This window comes from Protopterus annectens, chromosome 6.part1 (genome assembly GCF_019279795.1).
Source record: "Protopterus annectens isolate FY-2018-M chromosome 6.part1, PAN1.0, whole genome shotgun sequence".
In the NCBI taxonomy this organism is placed as follows: domain Eukaryota; kingdom Metazoa; phylum Chordata; order Ceratodontiformes; family Protopteridae; genus Protopterus; species Protopterus annectens.
The window spans coordinates 151,154,182-151,178,980 of record NC_056738.1 but is presented as its reverse complement, the minus strand read 5'-3'; the positions used below and the strand labels follow the sequence as shown (position 1 = coordinate 151,178,980).

General features: G+C 40.4%; 1 protein-coding gene across 1 annotated transcript in view; it reads left to right on the top strand.

Moving 5' to 3' along the window:
• NOSTRIN (nitric oxide synthase trafficking) overlaps positions 1-24,799 on the top strand; it is a 702,548-nt gene that overhangs the window by 544,570 nt on the left and 133,179 nt on the right. Inside the window, exon 12 of the mRNA XM_044075591.1 lies at positions 24,572-24,660. Coding sequence (XP_043931526.1) covers positions 24,572-24,660 — 89 coding nt within the window. The remainder of the gene's footprint in view (positions 1-24,571; positions 24,661-24,799) is intronic.

Genomic DNA, 24,799 nt, shown 5'->3' with positions numbered 1-24,799 from the left:
AAATAAATCCAAAGCTTGATTTTCAAATACAATAACCTATGACATTATATCTTGCAAAGGTGTCAGGTTGTTAAGCAAGTGATTTGCTGTTAGGATTTGTATATCCCATCCTACATTATTTCTGGTTCTGCTTCAGAAAAAAAAAGTGTTGTGGGTTATTCTAAGCTCATAAAAAGTTTTTCAGAGATACTTAACAGACTTCATCTAGAATAGAGCTTCTTTATAAATACATCCCTTAACAGTGAAGTGCATGCATATATTTTCTCTTTTACTTTGTAGTAGATGAGGTAGTGAATTTTGACAGTGTGCTGAGGTTTGCTGAGAAAATGCTGCTAGTGAAGATGGTGGATGGGGTGACAAGTATATGATGTGAAAGACCAGGGGGTGTGGTAAGGTGTAGATTGCAATGCAATTTGGCCTTTTGCAGCTTCCATTGTTTGGCAAATGAAAAAAAAACCTTGAGCAATTTGCATATGTTAGATTTGGCCTTTCATGTTTCCCAATTTGCTTTACTCTGGAATTTCTTGTGGCAGCAATACATACTGCCTTTCAAATTTAGCTAAGGAAAAGTTGCTTTCATGGAGTGTGTGTTGGACAAACACAACATGTTTCCCTTATAGGCTTTTGTCTAACAGTTTGCTCCATGTGGAAATTCCATTTTAACTTTCTAAATGTGAAAATGTAATTATTGGAAAGCTTTCAAGGTATAGTTCAGGGTGGGTTGTTTATTTTTTGCCAGTCCATGAATTTTTTTTATAGAGGTCAGCAAATAAAGTTAAATGTCTCTGGGTTACATAAATTTTTAGTTGATCAAAGGCTGCCTCAATCCCAAGCATTTTGAGGTGTGTGAGAAGTACACAGAGTATATTTTTCTGGTAGGGCAAGAGGAAGACTGAGCAGGTATTGATTATGCTCAAAATGGTTTTAACAGCACTTATGGTGATTTATCATCTGCAATGTTTAGTTTGTTTCATGTTTTATTCCAGCTAGGCTGATTAATGTTTCACTGCCCTGGCTCTATTAGAGATGTAAAGGCCCAGAAGGTAAAGAATAGAGAAATATATCTTGGCTTGCAGTTCATTGTGACCATCTCTGCCTTGAGGTCATTTCTATTAGGTATAGGGGTAAACAGTCCCATTTTCTCAAGATTGGTGTTGCGCTGCCTCAGTGATAGGAAGTTAGCTGGTGTGGTATTAATTCTGATAACCAGAAAATGAAAGTTATAGAGGGACCATGGACATATTATGTGGATTATGACCATGTATAAATACAGAGGGTTAAATAAGGCAGATAGACAAAGAGAAGGTAGGGGTGCTCTTCATCCAAAATAGACTAAATGGGATTTGGCAAATGACCCCCCACAGGGAGATTAGCCTGTAAGTTCTGTTTTTTTTTTTTTTTTTTTTTTAATGTTTGCTGTCCTCCATTTTTTGGTATTAACCCTGTTTGGAGGCTAATATTGAATGACAAGTTCTGTTTCAGGCTGGCCAGTAGGCAGTCCAGCATGTTATCCAGCGCCATAGAACTAGTGTTCTTAGCCTTAGATACTGCCTTGAGGACTTGTTCTTGGGAGATTTGAAGAAGAGTATAAATACAGGTATGTGATCTAGGAATATAGGAGGGGAGGGGAGTGGTAAAGTTTGACCTAAATTTGTCCACTAGTATATTGGCTATGACCTCTGGGTCTGAGTATGTGATATCACTTCCTAGTAACACTGCACAGTAATGGGCATTTTTCCGAGGATTCAAACATAGCTGAAGAAGGCTTTGTAGTTATATTTGTCTGAGTGGCTATTTTTACCTTGTATATTGCTTTGATTTATATGAACTGTGTCTGTTCTTTCATTTTAAGTTTAGCAAGATCATTTTTTGGTATAATGAGAGTTCAACTTATTTTTGCATGTAATCATTTTTTTCTTTTATTATAGAACTTGTTTATATTTTGGCTCCACTGTAGGGGTTTATTTTTAAAATGTTGATTGTATTTACTTCAAAAGGGGACAGCTGCATCCATGCAGCTATTTACATGTGCATAAAATTTGGTGATAAAGGACTCTGCTGCTGCATAAGCAGTGAGGTCATCAAATTGGAAGGTGATTTTAAATAAAGTCAGGTTATCACTCAGTTTTAGTATATTAGCCTTAGTATCTCCATATATCAAGGTATTGGAAGATGCTTTCAGTTTCAGTCTTATGATGAATGTGACTGATTTGTAGTCCAATTTAACCAGAGAGGAAGTTAGCGATGGTGAGGAGCAAAGCATCAAGGATTTTATCACCTCTGGTTGGGGCATATACTAATTGGTAAAGAGAGTTTCTATTGATGATGTACAGAAATTTCCTGTCATATATATCTGAGGTTGTGTAAGTTTCCCAGATAATGGAATGGTAGTTGAAGTCACCTAAGAGAACGGCGTTTGGCTTAATGCTTACGGACTTCATACTAATTAGGTAGGAGGTATGGGCTGAGGGGGTATGGGGGGCTCCTATAGCTAGGTAAGATATGATAAGGGGCTTTGTTAATATTCCAGGTCATTATCTTGTCTAATGAGTCTGGAGGTGAAGTATCTTTTAAGAATATGGAGACACCACCGCTTTTAGTGCCTTTATCTTTTATCTTATGCAGTGGGCTTAAACATGTGGTAGGCAACGAAACACTTTTCTGACAGACTACTCCCATTGCTCTTGAACCAGGTCTCTGTGATGAGTTATATATCAATGTTCTCTAGGATAAGGAGTGTTTGTAAGGAGTGAGGTTTTAGTTAAGTCTCTGAGCATCAAATACTTTATGTTAGGAGGATTCTGTTTGTTATGCTGAAAGCTTTAGGAGACTGATGTTGCCTAAAATGGCACTATGGAGTGAACAAGGATTTAGCCAATATATGAAAGCCGGAGGGAGAAAGGTGCAGGCCCGGCAAAGCAGTTGGCTCAGTCTATCATATCCCCCCAGGATGATGTATATGTAAGTTCATAGGTTCATAGGTGTTTACTAGGCTAATGACCATAAGGGCCTTTTTAAGCTTAGCCATGCATCCTAAATCTCTGAAGAGTTCTGATACCCTTGATAAGTGTAAGCATGAGACTGGGAGATGAACCATTTGCAGGTTACCTGTTTGCATCAGAGACATAGGTGCCAAACCAGGGATGGATTTCCGGTTCCCCATCCAATTGTCCAAGTTGCACTTGAATTGGATTAGGGAGGAACTCTGCTTCACATGGATGGGGAGCCTGTTCCATAAATGGGGTAGTCTCTGGGATACATACCTATCTCTCCAGCAGGTCCTATTTATATCACAGGCAAGGTTTAAGTCTTTAGAACAGGTAATTCTGGTGCTGTTTATTTTGTGGATATGCAGGAGGTCCATCAGAGTGGGGTCTGACAATGCCCTGTATACCAGGCATAGATATTCCCTCAAAAGCCTGTAGGAGACAGAATACAGGGATAGGGCCTTGAGGTGGTCTGCATAGGACATATTAATTATGCCCTGTGTTTTTTTAGTGAGGAATCTCTGTGGAAGTTCCAGTTGTTGGATATGCATGGTTAGGTACATACCAAAGGGGGCATGATAGGTTTGATGAATGCCAAATACAGTGGAACAATGACTTCCTTGGATTTAGATGCCATACCTTTGTTTATAAGTTGCACAACATAGAATGATTTCCTCACCACTTTAGACACATAATGGTCAAAGGCTAGATTGCTATCTATGTGTGTCCCTAAGTCCCTGACTAAGGGGTGTGTTGTCAATATGACAGTTACCAGGGATGGATGACCTCCCAAAGGATACTATTATGTATTTCTTGGCATTTAGTTTTAGTCCATGAATCTGACACCAGTTGTTTGTCTGTGTCAGCCCCTCTTGGAGAACATTTGTTTCAGTGTGAGATTCGATTACAGCTTCTAATTTGCAATCATCTGCAAATTTAGTCAGCCAGAGACCACTGACACTGGCCTTGACTTCTGAGAGGTAAATGCCAAAAAAGAGCGGTCCAAGGACTGATCCCTGAGGGACTCCACTTGTGACTGGCCTCTTTGTAGAGGTGGACTCCCCAATTCTAACTGCATGGGTCCTGTCTGTGAGCCAGATGGCTATCCACCAGGTGATATACGGGTTTGTACCCAACCTCTTGAGTTTGTCATCCATGCCCGAGTGGGGTATTGTGTCAAATGCCTTGGCCAGTTCAAGAAAGGCAGTGTGAAAGATTTTGCCCTCATTCATTGCTTTGATGACCTTCTCAAAGAAGTCCACCAGGTTGAGTAGGCATGATCTGCCCTTGATGAAACCAAACTGGGTTGGGTCCAGTGCCTGGAGGTTTGCTATATCTCTACTGATCGTCTCCATGATAATTCTTTCCATGGCTTTACATATAAGACTACTGAGACTTCTGGGTCTCTAGTTTCCAGGGTCTGTAGATGGCCCATCTTTGTGCAGAGGGATGACTGTTGCCTTTGTCCATTCATGAGGCACGAAACCTGTTTGGAGGCTACAGTTAAATAGTAATTCCTGAGGCCCTGATAGGTCATGTTTCATGCTATTCAGAAGGCATCCTGGGATATTGTCTGGGCTCATTGATACAGTGTTATTGGTCTTAGAGAGAGCATTAAAGACCTGTTCCCTAGTGATAGTACGGGAATTATATTTGATGATATTTCCTGAGGGAAGGTTGAGGGGGGAGAGGAGTAAAGCTAAATTTATCAGCCAGGAGCTTTGATATATCTTCTGGCTCAGTATAGGTGGCTCCATTTACAATGAGCTCTGCACACAATTGTGTATTGCCTTTGAGGTTGCGGACATAGCTAAAGAATGCTTTGTGATTGTCCTTTGGTAGACTTTATTTGTCCTCTGAGTTGTTTTATTTTAATGAGAGTGATTTTATCCTGCTGGGTGCTGCATCTCCTAATTTTTGCCATGAGTTTCTTCCTCCTGTTATACATCCGATTGATTTTGTGATTCCACCAGAGTGGCTTGTTTTTTGAGTTAGTTCTGTACTTTTTCCTGGTGGGTTACAGCTGCCTCTATGCAGCTATTAACATGCTTGTACAGGGATTCTGTGAACAGTTCTGCGTAGGCAGAAGTGTTCTCAGGGTTTATAGGGGCTTAAAATGTTGCCAGGTTCATAGGTAGGTACTAGGCTATCTGCCCAAGGGCATTTATAAGCCTAGCCAGAATGTGTTGGCTTTCGCCTCCCTTTTAGATTAGTTTCCTGAGCCTCTGTCCAGCAGTGCCACTGAAGTGATCCCAGGGCTAAATTTACGATTTCCCATCCACTCATCAAGATTTCTCTTGAAGAGAGTCAGTGAGGGGCTTTGCCTAACACAGACTGTGATTCTATTATAGAGTGAGGGAAGCCTCTGGGATAGGAATCTATCCCTCCAGCATATCCTCTTTATTGTTGTGCTGAGGTTTAAATCCCTGGAGCGTGTGGCTCTAAGAGATTTGGTTTTCTTGAGGTGGAGCATATCCATTAATTCCGGGTTAGACATGGCCTTGTACGTCAGGCAGAGATCACCTCTGAGTAGGTAGTAAGAAACTGAGTAGGGCTGGAGTTTCTTTAGTCGAGCTGCATAGGGTATCTGTTTGAGGCCCACAATCCTCTTGGTGAGGTACTTCTGTGGTCTTTCCAGCTGTTGCAGGTGTCGAGTAAGGTACATCCCAAATGGGGCACTGAACTCTATTATGGGCCTGATGAGCGATGAGTAGAGGGGCACAATGCCCTCTCTTGATCTAGATGTGAACCCTTTCATGATTAGGTGGGCGACATAGAAGGATTTTCTAACCACTTTGGCAATGTAATTATCAAAGGAGAGGTTGCTATCTACTTGGGTCCCCAGATCCCTAATTACATCTTCCGTACTTAGTGGATTACCACCTATGTGGTAGTTCGTGGGCACTTTGTTTTTCCCAAAGGGGATGACTATGCACTTTTTGGCATTAAACTTGAAGCCATGGTTCTGACACCAGGTATTCGTCTCTGTGAGACCGATCTGGAGGATGTCAGTGTCAGCAGAAGAGTCGATTATGGCCCCCAGTTTGCAATCATCTGTGAACTTGGTCAGCCATAGTCATTCTGTGCTTGTCTGTACCTCAGAGAAGTATATACCGAACAGGAGGGGGTTCTCACTTAATAGCAGGATGTTAGCCTTAGAATAGTTTCTGAATATTCCCGGTTTAGCTGGGGGTCCAGGCTTTATTTTTACTTCAAAGGAGATCATTTTGTGGTCTGACCTTACCAGGGAAGACTTACAGTAGGGGGTGTGCAGCACTCTCCCATATTAGTGAGGACCAGATCCAGTATGGTTGCACCCCTTGCTTGTGTATTGACTATCTGGTCTAGGGAGTTTGTGTTTACAAAATCCATGAATCTCTGTGCATGTATGTTTGATGTCGTATAGGATTCCCAGTTAATAGTGGGGCAATTAAATTCACCCATGAATATGGTATTGGGTCAGATGGTTAGTGTTTCTAATAAGTTTAAATACATGGTATGGGTTTTCTGGGTCATAGAGAGGGACTTATAACTTGCAAGGAACTGGTATTGGATTTTACCTATGGTGATTTGAACATGGAGCAGCTCAAGTGCATTGTCCTGTTTGACCAGCCTTGAAGTATATTTATTTTTGATGTAAATAGAGACACCGCCACCTTTAGTCCCTGCCTGTGCAGTAGCTGGTTTAAATGTGTGGAAGGCATTATAACCCTGCACTGTTGGTGTGCTCTCCATGGCTTTAAACCATGTCTCAGGGACTGCACAGACATCAGCATTCTCTACAGTAAAGAGAGCTAGAAAAGATATCTTGTACCCCCCTTGAATGACACGAGAAGCTAAGCCAATTATTGGAGTCAATAATGTTTATTCATATTGTGGCATCACGCTCGTTGATGGCAGAATGTTGCTGAACCATAGGCTCATATCTGTCTCAGACACATATTTTAAGATGTGCATCTTGTCTCTTTTGATATATAGTCTAGTGAGCTAGATATTCAGTCATTTATACACACAGGCACTGTGACTATTTCATATGTGTACTCGTGGTGCAAGGACTTGAATGTATGCATGATGTGCTGAATCCTGGCATCTGATGGGTAACTGACTGTGATCCTCGCATGGAGCAGCCTGGTGAGTGGCACATTGGTGTATATCTCAATGTACAGTCACCTATAACTAGGATTTTGGATTGTGTGGAGGCTTGACTTATGGGCTTTTGAGCTGAGACAATGGGACCTTTGAATATATGTTTCATGATGGGTGCTGCTTGTGTTGCATGTTTTTGAGGTTGCTATAGGGGCTTGTTTCTTAGGTTAAATTTAGGAGGCCTTCATGGATTAGGTGGATTACTTTTAAGACTTTCATCATACATAGGGCTATAGGCTTCATCTGAGCTGTGAGTGATTTGTTTAATGAGATGTTGTGAGGTACTGACAACCTGCTTGTTATTTGTAATGTCTGCATGTGAGATCTTTGTCTCCATTAGTTCATAGGTTCATAGGTGTGTACTAGGCTAATGGTCCTGGGGCCTTTACAAGCTTAGCCCATAGGATTACTCTGGCATCATGCCACTGACCTTAGTTCCTAGTGCCTCGGTTGAGTAAAGCCACTGAAGTGATCCCTGGAGTGAATTTTCTATTTCCCATCTGCTCATCAAGATTTCTCTTGAAGAGGGCCAGTGAGATGCTTGATATGCATGGGAAGTCTATTCCATATCATGGGCAGTCTCTGGGTTATGATCCTGTCCCTCCAGCATGTTCTGTTGATTATGGTAATGAGGTTGAGGTCTCTGGAGCATGTGATGCAGAGGGATTGGGATTTCTTTAGATGTAGCATTTCTAACAGAGCTGGGTCAGACATGGCTTTGTAAGTCAAGCAGACATCACCTCTAAGTAGGCGATATGAGACAGAGAATAGATGGAGTTTTTTTTAGTCTGTCCATATAGGAGAAATGTTTAAGACCTAGGATCCTCTTTGTGAGGTACTTTTACAGTCTCTCCAGTTGTTGCAGGTGTTTAGTGAGGTACATGCCAAATGAGGCATTGTACTCAGTGATTGGCCTAATGAGGGAAGAGTAGAGGGAGACAATGACCTCTTTCTTCCTGGATCCAAAACCCTTAGTAATGAGATTTGCCACATATAAGGACTTTCTGACCACAGTGGCAATGTGGTGGTCAAAAGAAAGGTTGCTGTCAACCTGTGTTCCCAGATCTCTTATAATGCCTTCTGTGTTCAGTGGACTATCATTGATGTAGTAATTCATGGGAACCGTTTTTTTTCCAAAGGGGATGACGACACAGTTTTTGGAATTGAGCTTAAGGCCATGGTTCTGACACCAGTCGTTGGTCTGAGAGAGGCCTTTCTGTAGGATGTCAACATCACTCCGGGAGTTAATAATAGCTCCCAACTTCCAATCATCTGTGAACTTTGTCAGCCAGAGTCCCTTCATGTTGGCCTAGACTTCAGAGAAGTAGATACCAAACAGGAGAGGACCCAGGAACAAATCCTGTGTGACTCCACTTGTGACTGGTCAGCAGTCTGACTTGGAGTTAGCTACTTTCACACTGTGGGTTCTACCTGTGAGCCAGTTTGCAACCCACCTAGTGATATAGGGGTTGATGCCTAGCTTAGTGAATTTATCTATGATTCCTGAGTGGGGAGTGGTATCAAAGGCCTTGGCCAGATCAAGGTAGGCTGTACGAACCACCTTGCCTTCATCCACAGCTCTGGTAACTGACTCAAAGAAGTTGACCAAGTTGAGCAGGCAGGATCTACCCTTCACAAAAACCAAACTGTGTGGAATCCAGAGTTTGGAGATTCCTTATATCCTTGTTTATTAGGTCCATGATGATGCATTCCTTAGCTTTGCATATCAGACTCATCAGGCTAATGTGATGATAGTTCCCAGGGTCTGTAGTCACTCCTCCTTTGTGGAGAGGGATGACTGTAGCAGTGCACCATTTCATAGGGACAAAGCCTGAGGTGAGGCTGTGATTGAACAGAGCACACAGGTGAGGTGACAGTTCACTCTGTAGTTCATGTAGAACACAGCCAGGGATATTGTCAGGTCCCATAGAAGCTGTATTCTTGGCCTTGGGCAGTGCTGTTTTAACCTGTGCAGCAGTAATACTGGGTGCCTGGCAATCTACTGGTATTGTGACTGGTCCCTTGGGGGGGAGGGGTAAAGTTGGCAATGAATCTGTCGGCCAATATATTGGCAATATCTGGTGGCGTGGTATAGGAGGTACCATTGTGCAGTAGCTCAGAGCAAACCTGGGTATTGCCATGTAGATTCTTTACATAACTATAGAAGGCCTTGTGGTTTTCTTTACTATCTGCTACAATTTTGTTTTCATAGCCAGCTTTAGAGTATTTGATGAGGTATCTCAACTTTTTGTTGAGGCTGATAAGGAGTTTTTCCACTCTTGGGACTTCACCTTTGGCTTATTTCGCATCAGTTTCCTCCTTCTGTTTTAGAGTTTGTTTATGACAAGGGACCACCAGATTGGCTTCCTTTTTTGGAGGAGAGTGTCTTGGTTCTCTTGGGTATGGCGAGATCCATCCATTGGTCTACGTGTTCGTAGAGTGCGTTGGTACAGTGTATGTGTTCATACAGTGTTATATAACTACATCTTTCACACATTGTGCCAGTTTATTTAAGTGGTAGGTGATTGTCAGTAAAAATGAGACAATTGTTATGTTATCTCAGGATACCTATTTCAACCAACTGACTACAGATACAGTTGGAAAGTGCAAATCCATGGTTCCAGGTGCTTACTAATGTGGGCTGAAGGGGAAGTGGCAACTATGAAGCTATGAGTTAATTTACAGGCTGTACTATTTGTCTAACATGAACAATCTAAGTCTACACATGAAGAACAGAGCACCTCTCCATGCATTTACTGACTATTAAGTACATTGGGAATTTCTGGGGTAGGATATATACAGTGAAAGCTAATGTTCTAAGTCCCTTCTTCTATACAGTGCATGGTTAAATGAGGCTGCATGATTACCAGCACCTCACAAATGCAGGCAATGTATAGCAACAGAAAAAGGCTAAAAATATTCAAATAAGTCCACTGGCCAGTAGCAAAATAGCACACTTCAATGTTCTACACCAATCAGATGCCTAGAAATGGCAAGGTTCTTTCTCCACTCTTACTAGAGTACAAACCAAAGCAAATCTTAGTTAAATTACTAATAAGACACAAAATAATTGCATAGCTATCATAGTAACTTGATAAAAATACAATATTTACTCATCCCAAGTGTTTTAAGGCTGGTATTTTACTCAAATCTGGTGGAAAAATGTCACAATCAGTAGCATGATGGCTTAGCATGTAGCAGCTCTGAAAAATTGAACCCAAGGCTAAGCAAACATGGGAAACTTTTAACAGTACAGAAAAGTTAAAAATATTCAAATGAGTGCACTGGACAATATACTAGTGTTCATGGACTGTCATAGCTATTGTAGGAAAAGCTTAAGAAACCAACAACTGAAGATATGATGGATGTTTTCTACTATGACTTCCTGCTTAGCTATCAGTGATAATTGCTGCCATGCAAAGTGAAACAAGGTATAACCCACAATTGTCATACACATGTGAATTAGCTGGAAAAAGATGGTAAAAAGGTATTAACTTGTAATGTCCTAATTTTGCTGCTTATAAGAGTATCTGACGACTATCAATGTGGAACTCCACAGCAGTAAGACCAGCCAAGCTATGTTCCAGACTACTGGATACTGTAGATAAGGTGCCCTTGTAGAATATAAAGTCCTGTAGTTCTTGTGGAGGCCAAGTACTAATATAGAAATACAAGTTAAGAGGTATGAAGAAATAATGCCTTCTGTTCTGTTAAGACTCTGGGAAGTGTGTGGAAAGCCTCAAAGTGTGAGAAAACAATATTTTATTTAATTCTGTTTAAATATTTTAAGTTGCACTTACAGTAACCTGGGTGGTAATACTTTCTTGTGCTTCTTTGCTTTTTGTACATGTTATAGCCCAAAAGTTATTTGTTTGCATTTTTGACCTTAGTCTTGTAGCTTCATTTGTAGTTACAGGAAGATTGTGTATTACTGCAAGATTTTAGCATGGTTTATACATTATACTGCTCTTCTATTTCCATAAGTACAATTACATGTAAAAGGCAGCTTTTTGTATTTGGAACCTAGTCTGGGTCCTCAGTCTTGTAGCTTCATTAGCATTTGTGGCAGGACTGTGATCTACTACCTGACTTGAGCCCCATTCAGTCATTTAATACAGTGTTACAGGTAAAATTCTATGTAAAACAAAACAAAAAAGTGAGCTGACAAACGGAGCGGTAAAATTCAAACCAAACTTATTTAATGAGCGCTTTGAGAAAGGCTAGTACTTTCCCTTCTTCGGACATGTCTGAAGAAGGAAAGGTACTAGCCTATCCAAAAGCGCTCATTAAATAAGTTTGGTTTGAATTTTACCGCTCAGCTTGTCAGCTCTCTTTTTTGTTTTGTTTTAAAAAGTTTGGTGGTTTTCTCATTGTCTAAAATTCTATGCAGTCTTTTGCCTTATTCTGTGGTGAGATTGTAGTAGTGGCATGACTGTGAATTGTGGTCCAGGATTTAGGCTTCAGTACTTTTTTATAGATGTATATACTTGCTTAAAGTTGCATTCCAGTGCCTTTCTGTTTACTTTGCTACTGTTGTCCCCTGTTCTTTGAGTCTGCTCATCCCCCACTGAGGCACGAAACTAAAACTTTCTCAAATTGTAACCATGCGATTACAGCTCCTGATTTGAATTTTCCCCAATCATCCCACTGCATTCTTGTTGTTTTAAAAAGTTGTGCCCCTAGTTTCCAGCCCTTCTGGTAATCTGACTTCCAAAGCCATTCCTTCCCCATCTTTCACTGCTATTGTCTGTTGTGTAACCAACTTAAGTACTTCCCACCCATCATTTCCATATATCCATAATACTTAGTGCCTACCCAGTGAACTAGTATTGCACTGGAGTAAACCTTCCTTACCACAAACTGCCTCCTGCTCATTTTTCTTAGGCATTCCATCTACTTGGCAACCTCACCAGACTCTTAGGGGGTCCTGAGTTAATCCTGCTCCATCAATGGCAGATAACAGATCTATTTTATTGTTTCACATTTCAGTTAACTGCTTGGAGTAATACTGCCTTATTTTTGCTTTATTTATTGATTTTGCTTCATTCTAAAGGTCCCTATCCTAATACGTGAAATTGCCTTGTCAAGATAGTTTGTTTAAGTTGTTTTGTTGTAGCATTACACTTGCAAGCAATCTTTCTTGGAATGTTTATACCAAGATGTTAGCAGTGCCTTGTACAGACACAAATGCCAAGAAAGTACATTTTATCTATAAAACTACCCTTAGAACTGAAACCTGTAACTTAGTGTGAGCAAAACAAAGCCATTGGATGGAAACAAGCTTAGAGCAGCTAATTTGCACATTAAAGAATGCTACTATCAAATCTTAGCACAGTTTAACCTAGTGTAGTGTCAAACCTCAGACGTCACCCAAGGAGACCTCTGCATAACCCAGGCCACAACTTGTCAAATACAGGTCCAGACGATATGGATATGCAGTTTCCAAATGTCTATATAGCCAGCTTGGTGGATATGGGCATCCTGAGATAATGTGGTAATTATCTCATGCTCACAGCCAACCATTTAATCCTCAAAAAAACAAACACAGTATGTGAAACAAGGTTGTCAAGAACACACACAGTGTCCATCACACACATAGACCAATTTATGCTGAGGCACTAAAAATGATATTTACCAAACTCAAAGAACTTCTAAGCCTATAAACAGCAATGCCTGTTATCAACCACCTCTAAAGCACTTACCAAAAACAACACCAGACATCACACATATGTCTGCACCCACTGGAGCCTCAAGACCAAACCCCATAAGGCAAGCAAACACATTACCCAAGACTATTGTCTTAGGGGACTGCACTGTGTGACACACAGGTGTCCCAGCCACCAGACTGAACAAGGAGAAGATAAAAGTTAGTTGCTTATCTGAAGCCGGGATCCGCCACATTACGCACACACTCAAGTCACTAGACCACAGGTACCAGTGTGATTCTATCATAGTCCACATGGGTGTTAATGACATGAGTTGTATTCCCGGAACTACATGAAGAGATACATTGTTCTCTCTCTGAATATATTTCTTAGGCAGGTATTTGCCTTGCATTGGGCAGCATTCAACTTCATCAAGTACGATGCCTCAGTATGAGCAAAAGATGATTGACTTCAATAATTGGCTAAGCTTCGGGTGTCTTTCCAGGGAGATTCAATGTTTGTCAACATGGGAGGACATGTTTAAAAAACCTCATTGCTTTGTAAAGGATGGTCTACACCTGTCATCCATGGAGGCTTCTAAATACTGACTAAAACTTTATCCACACCACCTTTTTAGGCAGTGCCAGATTGGCAAAGCTACCAACATAGCAAAACCCAAAGAAACCTAAAGGTATTACTACTTAGTGACAGGAGTCTACACAAGACACTCCACACCTTACAAGCTCTCCTCACTCTGGAGAATATAGACATCTGTGCCATTACTGAGACGTGGCTCTAATCCATAGAAAGTACTCCAACATTGCAAGATTACAGTATCTTTCACACTTTTAGACCATTAGCTGCACACAGGGACAAAAAGTAGAGGAGTCTCAGTCTATATGGTGGGGGGGTATCCATATTCATCAAGGACACCCACACCTCAAGATTGGTGGCAACGCACAATGCATCGGAAACCATCCAGGTGCAATTAACCATAGGCAAGACTGCTCTGCAATTTGTAGCATGTTACAGGCCACCCTTGCAAACTCAGGAACCTCACATGGCCTTCCTGAAAACACTGGAGGGGATAAATGTATCTCCGAACACCATCATACTAGGTGACTTCAACTACCCTAATATAGACTGGGAACACTACTCAAGCCCAAACACTCTAGCCCAAAAGTTCCTGGAATTCATAAACTCAAATGCCATGGAACAACTAGTCACCATCCCCACAAGAGGAGAAAACATACTTGATCTCATCATCACGAACATGGGAGCACAATGTTCAACACCGGATGTATACCCCTCACTGGTGAGATCAGATCACAAACTAATCTCGCTGGAGGTCCTTATCCCGCCCCCACCCGAAATAAAAAAGACCACAGTAAAGAACTTCTCGAAAGCCGACTTCACACTGCTTAAGACTAGTGTGGTCTCCTTTAAGGCCCCCGAGCTGGCGGTAAACATTACTCAAACCGCTGAATCACTTACAAATGCCTTCTACCAGCACCTGCAGGGCTGCATGGATCAGGCAATCCCAAGCAAAACAAAGACTCTTTGTACCAAAGGCAAGCGTCCAGTCTGGTGGACCCCAGCCATAAACAAACTCTACAACAAAAGGAGAAAGCTACTACAAGATAGAGCAAAATCCTTAAAAGGAAAGACACCGCTGACCACTATAAGTAAAAAGCTAAGAGCTCTCATAAAATCATCCAAAGCTAATTTTGAGAGAAAAATAGCTAAGGACTCTAAAGACAACCATAAGGCATTCTTTAGCTATGTCAAAAACCTAGGAGGAAACTCCCAGATATGCTCAGAATTAGTCCAAAATGATGTGAAGATTACTGATCCTACAGACATTGCCAACATACTGGCTGACAGGTTCAGTGCAAACTTCTCCCAAAAGGAGAGATATCTATACCAAATGATTGTAGCCCCCCAAACATCTCTAATGCCCAGGTGAGAACTGCTCTCTCCAAGGCAAAGAACACAGCATCCATGGGACCTGATGGTGTCCCCGGCTGTGTGCTCCACGAACTCAACGAGGAATTAAACCCACAGTTAGGACAGCTGTTTAATCTTAGTCTCACCTCTGGATATGTACCCAGGGAGTGGCGCACAGCGACTGTGGTCCCACTTCACAAAGGCGGTGCCTCCACCAACCCTGGAAATTACCGTCCCATTAGCTTGACAAGCCTTATCTGCAAAGCCATGGAGAGGATCATAATGGAACTCATAAATAAAGACATAGGGAATTTGCAGACTTTGGATCCAACCCAGTTTGGCTTTGTCAAAGGCAGATCATGCCTTTTAAACTTGGTTGACTTTTTCGAAACAGTCACCAAGGCCATTGATGAGGGAAAGGCAGTCCATACAGCCTACCTAGACCTGGCGAAGGCTTTCGATACAATACCCCACTCGGGCAGCATTGAAAAACTCATCAACTTAAATGTAAACCCATACATTACAAGATGGGTTGCAAACTGGCTGAGTGATAGAACCCACAGGGTCAGAGTTGCTGGCGCCATGTCAGACTCAAAGCCTGTCACAAGTGGTGTCCCACAGGGCTCAGTCCTGGGCCCACTCTTGTTTGGCATCTACTTTTCTGAAGTGCAAGCAAACACAGGAGGGTTATGGCTGACAAAGTTTGCAGATGACTGCAAACTGGGCCAGAGTCGAAAACACATCTGACACAGATATCCTTCAGAAGGGTCTCACAGAAACAGATAACTGGTGCCAGAGCCATGGCCTAAAGTTAAATACCAAGAAATGCATAGTCATACCCTTCGGGAAAAACAAGGTTACCCTTAGCTACCATATAGGTGGCAATCCACTGATCACAGAAGAAGTTATCAGGGACCTGGGGACCCAGGTTGACAGTAGCCTTTCATTCGACACTCATATTGCTAAAGTAGTTAGGAAGACCTTCTACATTGCCCACCTTATCATGAAGGGATTCACATCTAGATCAAGGGAGGTCATAGTCTCCCTATACTCATCACTCATCAGACCAATGATTGAGTACAATGCCCCATTCGGAATGTATCTGACCCGACACTTGCAGCAGCTGGAGAGGCCACAAAAGTTCCTCACCAAAAGGATAAAGGGTCTCAAAAATCTGTCTTATGCTGCCCGACTGAAAGAACTCCAGCTATATTCAGTTGCTTACCGCTTGCTCAGAGGCGACCTGTGCCTGACATACAAGGCCATGTCAAACCCAGATTTGATGAATATGCTTCATCTCAAAAAATCTAGATACCTCAGAGACAAAAGGGCGGGAGACTTAAACCTCGACACGGTTATTAATAGGACGTGCTGGAGGGATAGATTCATCACCCAAAGACTCCCTATGCTGTGGAACAAAATCCCGGTATATGTGAGGCAGAGCACCTCGCTGGCCTTGTTCAAGAGGAATCTTGACCAATGGATGGGAGATCGCAGATACACCCCAGGGGTTACCTCAGTGTCACTGCTCGACAGAGGCACAGCAAAATAATGGGCATAGTTTCTCCAAACTAAAGGGGTGGCGTAAGCCACAAAACTATGGGCTAGGCTTATAAATGCCCTCGGGCAGATAGCCTAGTATGAACCTATGAACCTATGAACCTATATTACAAAAAGCATAACCCTAAGTCGGCTAAACAGGACGATGCCTTGGAATTTATCCATGTGCAAATCACCTTATACAAAGCCCCATACCATATCCTAGCAAGCTATAGATCATGCTCTATGCCCCTAGAATGCCATAGCTCATATTTAGAACTACTGGAGACCCTCACCATTAAATCAAATACTCTATTCATGGGAGACTTTAACTACCCCTCTATAGATTGGGAAACATACACTGAATCATGTTTACAGGGACAATGATTCCTCAACTTTATTAACACAAATATCCTTGATCAGATAGTGTGCACATCCACCAGACGTTAAAACATACAGAACCTCATACTCACCAACATGGGAAAGTGCTGTACCCCTCCCCCATCACATCCTCACTGGTGAGACTGGACCGCAAAGCTGTCTCCTTTGAAATAAAAAATTAAATCAGTAACCCTAGCAAACCATATAACAGTTAGAAACTATTGTAAAGCAAGCTACATCCTATTAAGCAATAGTCTGTCAAAATGTAGTGCCCTACCCAAACCTGAGTTCACAGCAACCTATGAGTAATTGTTCACAAAGACCAGGTACAACCATGTGAATGGTTGTATAGAAGCTGCTGTATCTAATTCAAGTAAGCCTGAAATAAACTCTAAAAATAAATCACACTGGTGGAATCCTAACCTCAATAGATTATAAAACAAAAGGAAAAAATTCATGGCTAAAATCAGGAACAGCAACTCCCATAATGATTGGAGCTCTCTTATTAAATTAAACAGGAAATTAAGAAGACTAATAAGGTCCAGCAAGGCCAATTATGAAGTCAAGATAGCTTCACAGGCTAAAGACAACCATAAGACCTTCCACAGCTATGTCCAAAACCTTAAAAGCAGCACATATCAGTGTGCCAAACTAGGCTCAACACAATTTGGCTTTCTCAGGGGAAGGTCATGCCTACTAAACCTGGCGGACTTCTTTAAGAAGATCACCAAGGCAATAGATGAGAGGAAAATGGTGCGTACATCCTACCTGGACCTGGCTAAGGCATTCAGTACAATACCTCACTCTAGTATAGTTGACAAACTCAACAAACTAGGCATAAACTTACAGGATTACCATCTGGCTCTCAGACAGAACCCAAGAAGTCAGGATTGGTGACCCACCTCCACTATGAGAGTGGTCACCAGGGTGGTACCTCAGGGATCCATGCTGGGATGGCTTCTATTTGTTTTCTACTTCTCGTAAAGGTAGGCTAATGTCAAGGGCATTTTGGCTGACCAAATTCACAGATGACTGCAAACTGGGAACTATCATAGATTTCCCTCATGACACAAACATTTTACAAGAGGGTCTAATACAGACAAATGACTGGTGCTAAAATCACATATTAAAACTCAGTGCCAGGAAAACTGCCTCCCAGTCTAATTACTCCATCAATAAGACACCCCTAAGAGGTGATCCAGTAGTCAGGCATCTAGCAACATATGTAGGCAGTAATCTGACCTTTGACCGACATGTGACCAAAGTAGTAAGTAAATCACTCTATATCATCCAACTTATAAATAAGGGTATAGCATCCAAGTTCAAGGAAGTCATAGTGACTCTTTATTCAGACATTATCAGACCCATCAAATATTCAGTAAGCATCAAATACAAAAGTTATTGTCAGCAAGGTGATTCAGTATCCAACATCTCTAGCCAACAACTTCTGGAACCAGGGTTCAATCCTGCTCCCCATCCACTATCTCTTTGGAGAATACATGTTGCCTGCATGGGTATTCTGTGAATACTAGTGCTTCCTCTCATCTCAAAAAAATATGTTGCTTAATTTGGTGTTCTAAAATTTTTCATACATATTGCATCTACCCTCGCCCTTGAGACCTGGTCCATTTGAAAATGGTCTGAGACAGATCAGTTCATTTTTTTGGTTAATAAATTACTAAAATAAATTAAAATCAAACTAAAATGCTAAATATCATTGGCATGCCAGGTAGAGATTACAATCCTCTGAAACTCTTCAGCACCTAGACTTGCAGTTTTATGTCTTATCAATGGAACCATCAGTGAAGGCAAAGTACCTCAAAAATGAAAATATATTCTTATAATAATAATAATACCATACAAAGGTGGCTACACTGATAGGTTAACCTCTCTGAGCATTAGACCTGGAGTTGGAGATTTTAGCACATAAGTAACTACAAACCCTTCTGGATAGCAATCATCTTTTGTCCTATGCCAAGCACAGTTTTCATCCAGGATGCTGAGTGAAAAGTACATTCTTTGCATGTCCAATGTTTAGTAGGTCTAAATGGTCTAAAAGCAGTGTGCATGTGGCATTATTCCTTTATTTTCCAAAAGCCTGTCGGTACTAACCATAATGCCCTTGATTAACTATCAACCATAGAGCTCACTTCATCTACACTATAATGGTTTAAAAGTAATGTCCTGGATAGTCATCAGTTTGTTAAACAGAATAGTTCTATGTCCCAGTCATTGATACTTTAGCAGGTGATCTTTGGGATGTCCATCATAGGCCCGTAACTTCTTGAGATGGGTTTTTGGTGACCATGCAGGGTTTGAAAGTAAACCAATGTGATGATGACATCAAAGAGGTACTGTCTGTTGTGCATCCTGGTTTTCACAGACTCCAAAGTTGGCTGCCAAGCAAACTTAAGAATAATTTTTAACCCATCAAAATCACAAATTTGTGCTTTTAAGCCTAAAAAGATTGCTTTATCTCAGTTTCACTCATTCAGAATTCTGTCTTGCAATGATGAGGCCACATAACTACATCCTCTACCAAACCATCTTGATGTGTTGCTAGTTACTAACCTAAAATGGAGTGACATTTGACCATATTTTTGACTCAAATGTTTGAGTCTCTGAAACTGTTTTTTTTTTTTTTGAGCTTTTCTCCTCGGGTCTCCACTGAAAATGGGCCACAAGCCCAACTGGACCAACCCGATTAACAAATGTCAATAAATAAATAAACATACTTGGTGCAAAAAAAAACCTAGTCAGTTACACTGAACTCACTACACATAGTAAAATATTTCTTAATCACGACATTCTTGACAAGTATAATCAATGCAGCTCAACTTTGCAAAATTCACTACAGTTCCATATTTTTTTCCACTTTTCATTCTTATTTTATGGCTAACTTTAAACTACATACTATAGGAATGCCGAATACTTAGAACTAGGAAGGAAAGAAAATTGCTGTAGTATACTCATTCAACTTGACTGGCTTCAATTACATAGCAAATAAACAAAAGGACAGCTGCTTTTTGCACAAAACTGCTAAACTCTTCACTCTGTCTAATGGTTTCACAGGCATTCACATAATATAATCGTTTAATGCTTACAAGACGTTTCATTCTACCTAGCATAAGAGCATACTTACTTAAGCAAATTAGTAAGTAGCTTAAGGGAATCATTACGAAGCTTATAGCTAAGCATGAACTTTAAATAGCCTCTAAAAGCAAAAATTACTACAAATCGTTCTTTGATTGTGTCAAGACAATAAGAACTAACACCCAACAATGATGAAAGCTAGTCCAAAATAATACAGTGTATGTCGACCCAAAGGAAGGAACCAATATCCTAGCTGACAAATTTAGTGTAAATTTTATTCCACTCACAATCATAGCTATTTTAAAGATTCCACAGCCAAAGCCACCCCCTTTGGTTCCTATGGAGCATGTTTTCTGAGCCCCCATAGCTAAGAACACTTTATCTACAAGTCCTGATAATACAGCAGGTTGCTTGACTATCACTTCTAAATATGGCCTATCTGATCCCCTACTACTTCTTTAATCTAAGCCTCTGTACTTGCTACATTCAAAAATCCTGGAAAACAATAATTGTAATGTCATTGCACAAGGGTAGTCCATCCATGTACTCTGCTAACTATATCACCACTGGTCACACCATCCTCATATGTAAGGCTATGGAATGTATTATCTCAAGACTTCATTAATCTGGACTTTGAAAATCTCTTAACCTTGGAGCATCATCAATTCAGCTTTATCAAAGAAAGGTTCTGCTTCTTTAATCTCATAAATTACTTTGAACTAGCAACCAAAGCAGGGGATAGTGGTTATGCACTACAAATAGCATATATGGGGTCTGTGAGACCTTTGACACTATTCCTCATGTAGGCATTATTGACAGACTTTTAAATCTGAGTACATATCCTTATGTTATATGGTGGATAACTAACAAGTCATTTGACTGAACCCATATGGTTAGAGTCAGAGGTGCCACTTCTGAAAGCAAAGAAAATTACGAGTGGTGTACTACAGGGTTCAGTGCAGGACCCTTTCCCATTTGTTATCTATTTCTCAAACCTTCAGACCAGCACTCCTGGTATATGGTTATCTAACATTGCAGGTGACTGTAAAATGACTGTTGTTATTCAATCTCCAGTATGGACTAGACCATGTTAGCAATTAGTGTAAAGAAAATTGTTTCAAATTAAATGTGAAAAAATGTACCATTGTTCATTTTGGTAAATTAAACATGTTTACATACCGTATAGGTGACACACCCTTCCAATCAGACACTGTCATAAGGGACCTGTGCACTCTTTTGATAATTCCTTATGATTTGATCATCATATCTCCAAAGTAGGTTGGGAAGCCTTCTGTCTGGCTCATCTGATTTCCAAAGGCATCTCCACCACATCCATAGAAGTCTTAATTCCCCTTTACTCATATGTATTCAGACCCATTATTGAATACAACACACCTTTTGGCATGTATTGGTATAAATACATCATTCAAACTGAGGGACCTCAGAGATTCATAACTAAAAAGATCAGTGGCCTCAAAAATCTTAGTTATCATGATAGTGTGGAAACCCTCTCTCACGACTTCTCACTGTTGATATTTGCCTAGCCTTTGGAGACTTGAAAGATCTAACCCTAGCTGATCTCCCATTCCTTCACAGAACAAATGGTACTGCAAGTACTCAGTTAAAGGAACTAAGCCTTCATTAGCAGATAAATAAGACACATTAGCATGATAGACTCAAATATCAATATATCCCCCATTTCTGGAAAAAACTTTCACTACACATCAAGCAGAGTAGCACTGCATTAACGTTAAGGATCATACTAGTTTTGACAAATGCCCACTGTTGACTGTTTTCATGGTTTTTGACATTATTTGTAGTCCCCCATTTTAACTATGCTAGACCTGAATTTTGCTTTCAACCTCCTGACTGGTAAAGTATGTGACCCAAGTCTTAGAATATCATCTAGCATCAAGTAGCATCTGAACAGCCAGCTCCATTGCTACTGAGAGATAAAGCCCTGACTACAAGTCATACCGCTCAGATTTAATTAAAGACTTTCACTATCAAGGAGCTTGGCAGGGTGAGAGAGAAATAATGAGGCAGGGTTTGCTCTGGGAAAGAGTGTTGGAATGTGCTGAGATGTATCCAGAAGTCATAGTCCCGATTGGAGATCGGGGATCATTAGCAGGGTGTAACAGGTGTAAATAGTGGGATACGTCTAACATTCAGCACGAAGGCAGGGCACATAATGCTCATAACATACCCTGGTTAGCTACACACCCAACATATATAGAGAAAAGTTAGGGGTCCTTCTTACTTCAGTTTCAGCAGCTAGCCATAGTACAGTGGTGCTTTCCTGTCTATTATGCTCCTCAGCCATGAGGCATTTCAAGCTTATGAAGCCTGAGGGAACATCCTTGGTGTTTGTTCCTGTAGAGACATGCCAGCCAATTCATGTCTGCATGTCAAAAATATTAAATAAATAAATAAAGTAAGACTTTAAGATAAAAAATAATGACACAGATAGCAAGTATCTTCTTCCACAGAAAATCATCTATGGCAATATTTTTTAAAATACATTCAAGACTACACTTAAGACTAAACTCCTACTTTTCCTTCCCCGTTCTCATTCTCACCATAAAACCTCCTTTGTTATTACATCTTCTAATAATACAACTATCCAACCTGACATCCATACCAAACTCCTGGGGGTCATCATCGATGATGAACTAAAGTTTAACCTACACATACACCAATGTATAAAAAGAACACACCAGAAATTAGGCCTGCTTTATCAGAACAAAAGATTCTTAACTCCTGATTCTACGCTTACTCTTGGACAGGCCCTCCTCCTCCCTACCCACCTTTATGCCACCCCAGGCCTTACCAATATTCAGGCCACCACTCTTAACAAACTTCAACAAACTTACCATAAAATAGCCAGATTCATTACTAACTCCCCATACAAATCACACCACTACACTGCCTTAAACTCTCTCCAGTGGCTTGAACTTCCCCAACTATTGCTACTTTATCAATTTCACATGCTTCACTCTATCCTTTATAAACCCTCCTCCTGTACATCTCTCTCTGGCTTAGTCTCTATCTACACTCCATCCCAGACCCTCTGCACTTCTAATCAACAACTACTTGACATTTACCACCCAACAAAGTCTGTAGGCAAACTACTTTATAAACACTCTGTCATCCATGCCTGGAACAGACTTCCCCTTGACTTATGTATAATTGCACACACCTCCCACTTTAAAACTAAACTAAAAACATATTTTCTCAATTCCAGGACATGCCCTTGTAATGACCCCACTTAGTCACCCCCCACACTCTCCCTTATTAAGGAACCCACTTAGTCCCCCCTTTCACTTCTCATAAGGTATTTACACATTTTCCCTTATTAAGGACCCCTCTTAGTCCCCCCTTTCACTTCTCATAAAGTATTTACATAATTCCACATAAACTGCAGAATTATATATTTACTTTGTTTTACTGCTCTACCCAATGCATTGTCTCATTGAAAATTTATTTTTCTTAATGTCTTTTTTGGCTCCTTCTCCATACTTGGAACTTTCACTTGTTTGTATGTACTTAACAAATGTAAAACTTTTGCTCTGTATAATTGTTTCTCACCACATTATTTTTGTATTAATATGATACTCTGTAATAGAAATGTATTGTTGGAGCTTTTCTCCTCGGGTATCCACTGAAAGTGGGCCACAAGCCCAGTTGGACTAACCCGGTTAACAAACGGCAATAAATAAATAAATAAATAAATACGACAGTGAGCCATAGAGATCATGGCCCCAATTCCAAAAGACTTGTCCTCAGTGTAAGTGACCACTTACACAGAGAATAGGCTGACAGCAGGTGTTTCAGAATCTGGTCCCTGTAGTAAGCCTGTTTATAGATAGGCCTTACACCAAAGTAAGTCACTTAAACTGAGAGCAAGTCTTTTGAAATCAGGGCAGACTTAACATTAATAGCACCTCTTTTGGAATCTGGCCCCATATATGTAGGTTTGCACTGAATGAAGTAATGCTACATTACTGGCTCAGCTATTAGTATTGTTAGTGTATTTTTTAACTACATTGTTTGCCACTTATATTGTATAGTCATTATCTGCATACTAGGAATTGACAAGCCCTTATAAATAGCTAACCAGGTTATGTCATTACTGGTCCTCTATAGATTTGTTCTATGTAATGCTGAAAAAACAGAAGTCTTCAGTATCAAAGCCAAATGTACAGTATTTATCCTATTATCATCCAGGAATAGGATAGTATGTTATAAGGCAGTGTGAAACACTCTTCTGTATCAGATTCAAGAAACATTATCACTGTAACTGCAGCTGAAAGTATTCAGAAACTGTATTCAGTGAAAGCAATGATCTGCATAAATCTTATTGCCTAAACCTTCAGAGCTTATTGTAGTTACTACTTTCATGCTTTCAGTTGTTTGCCACACACCATCGTTAACATTATCTTACTACCTTCATCATTCTTTCTGATTAGTATAGCTCTGATAACACTGATGTATTTACTTGGGTAGGATCTGAAAAGAAAAATACTTTAACATTATTGAGTAAGAAACTCATTTTCAGAACTACAGACACCTTGTTTGCTTACTTATTTAAATAAAACAACATAAATAAAAAATGATCACAGTTAAGCTTTAGACCTCAGTAGCTCAACAAATGATCGGAGACTATAGCCCTTTAATTTAGTAAGAAGAAAAAATAAAACTAGCATTCCAGCAACTGTCTGTTAATAAAAGGCATAAAGCTGTAGAACCCCATTTTAATGAATAGCGTTGCTGATTAATACTATATCTCCAGCTATTGCTACCATTTATTAATTTTTGTTTGTTTGTTTTCAGGCTTAGAAAAAATGATTAAGATGTACAGAGATAACCCTGCGTTTTCAGACAGAAAGACTTTGGAAGATACTGCAGCCATACTGGATGAGGTACAAAGGCAATTATTTTACTTAAAATGAGCACCTATGTTTCAGAATATCATATTAAAGCTATGCTTAAATATGGAATGAGACACTGTGTTTGTGAGTGCATCACTTACAGAGTACCTTGCAAAACCACAGCATGAAT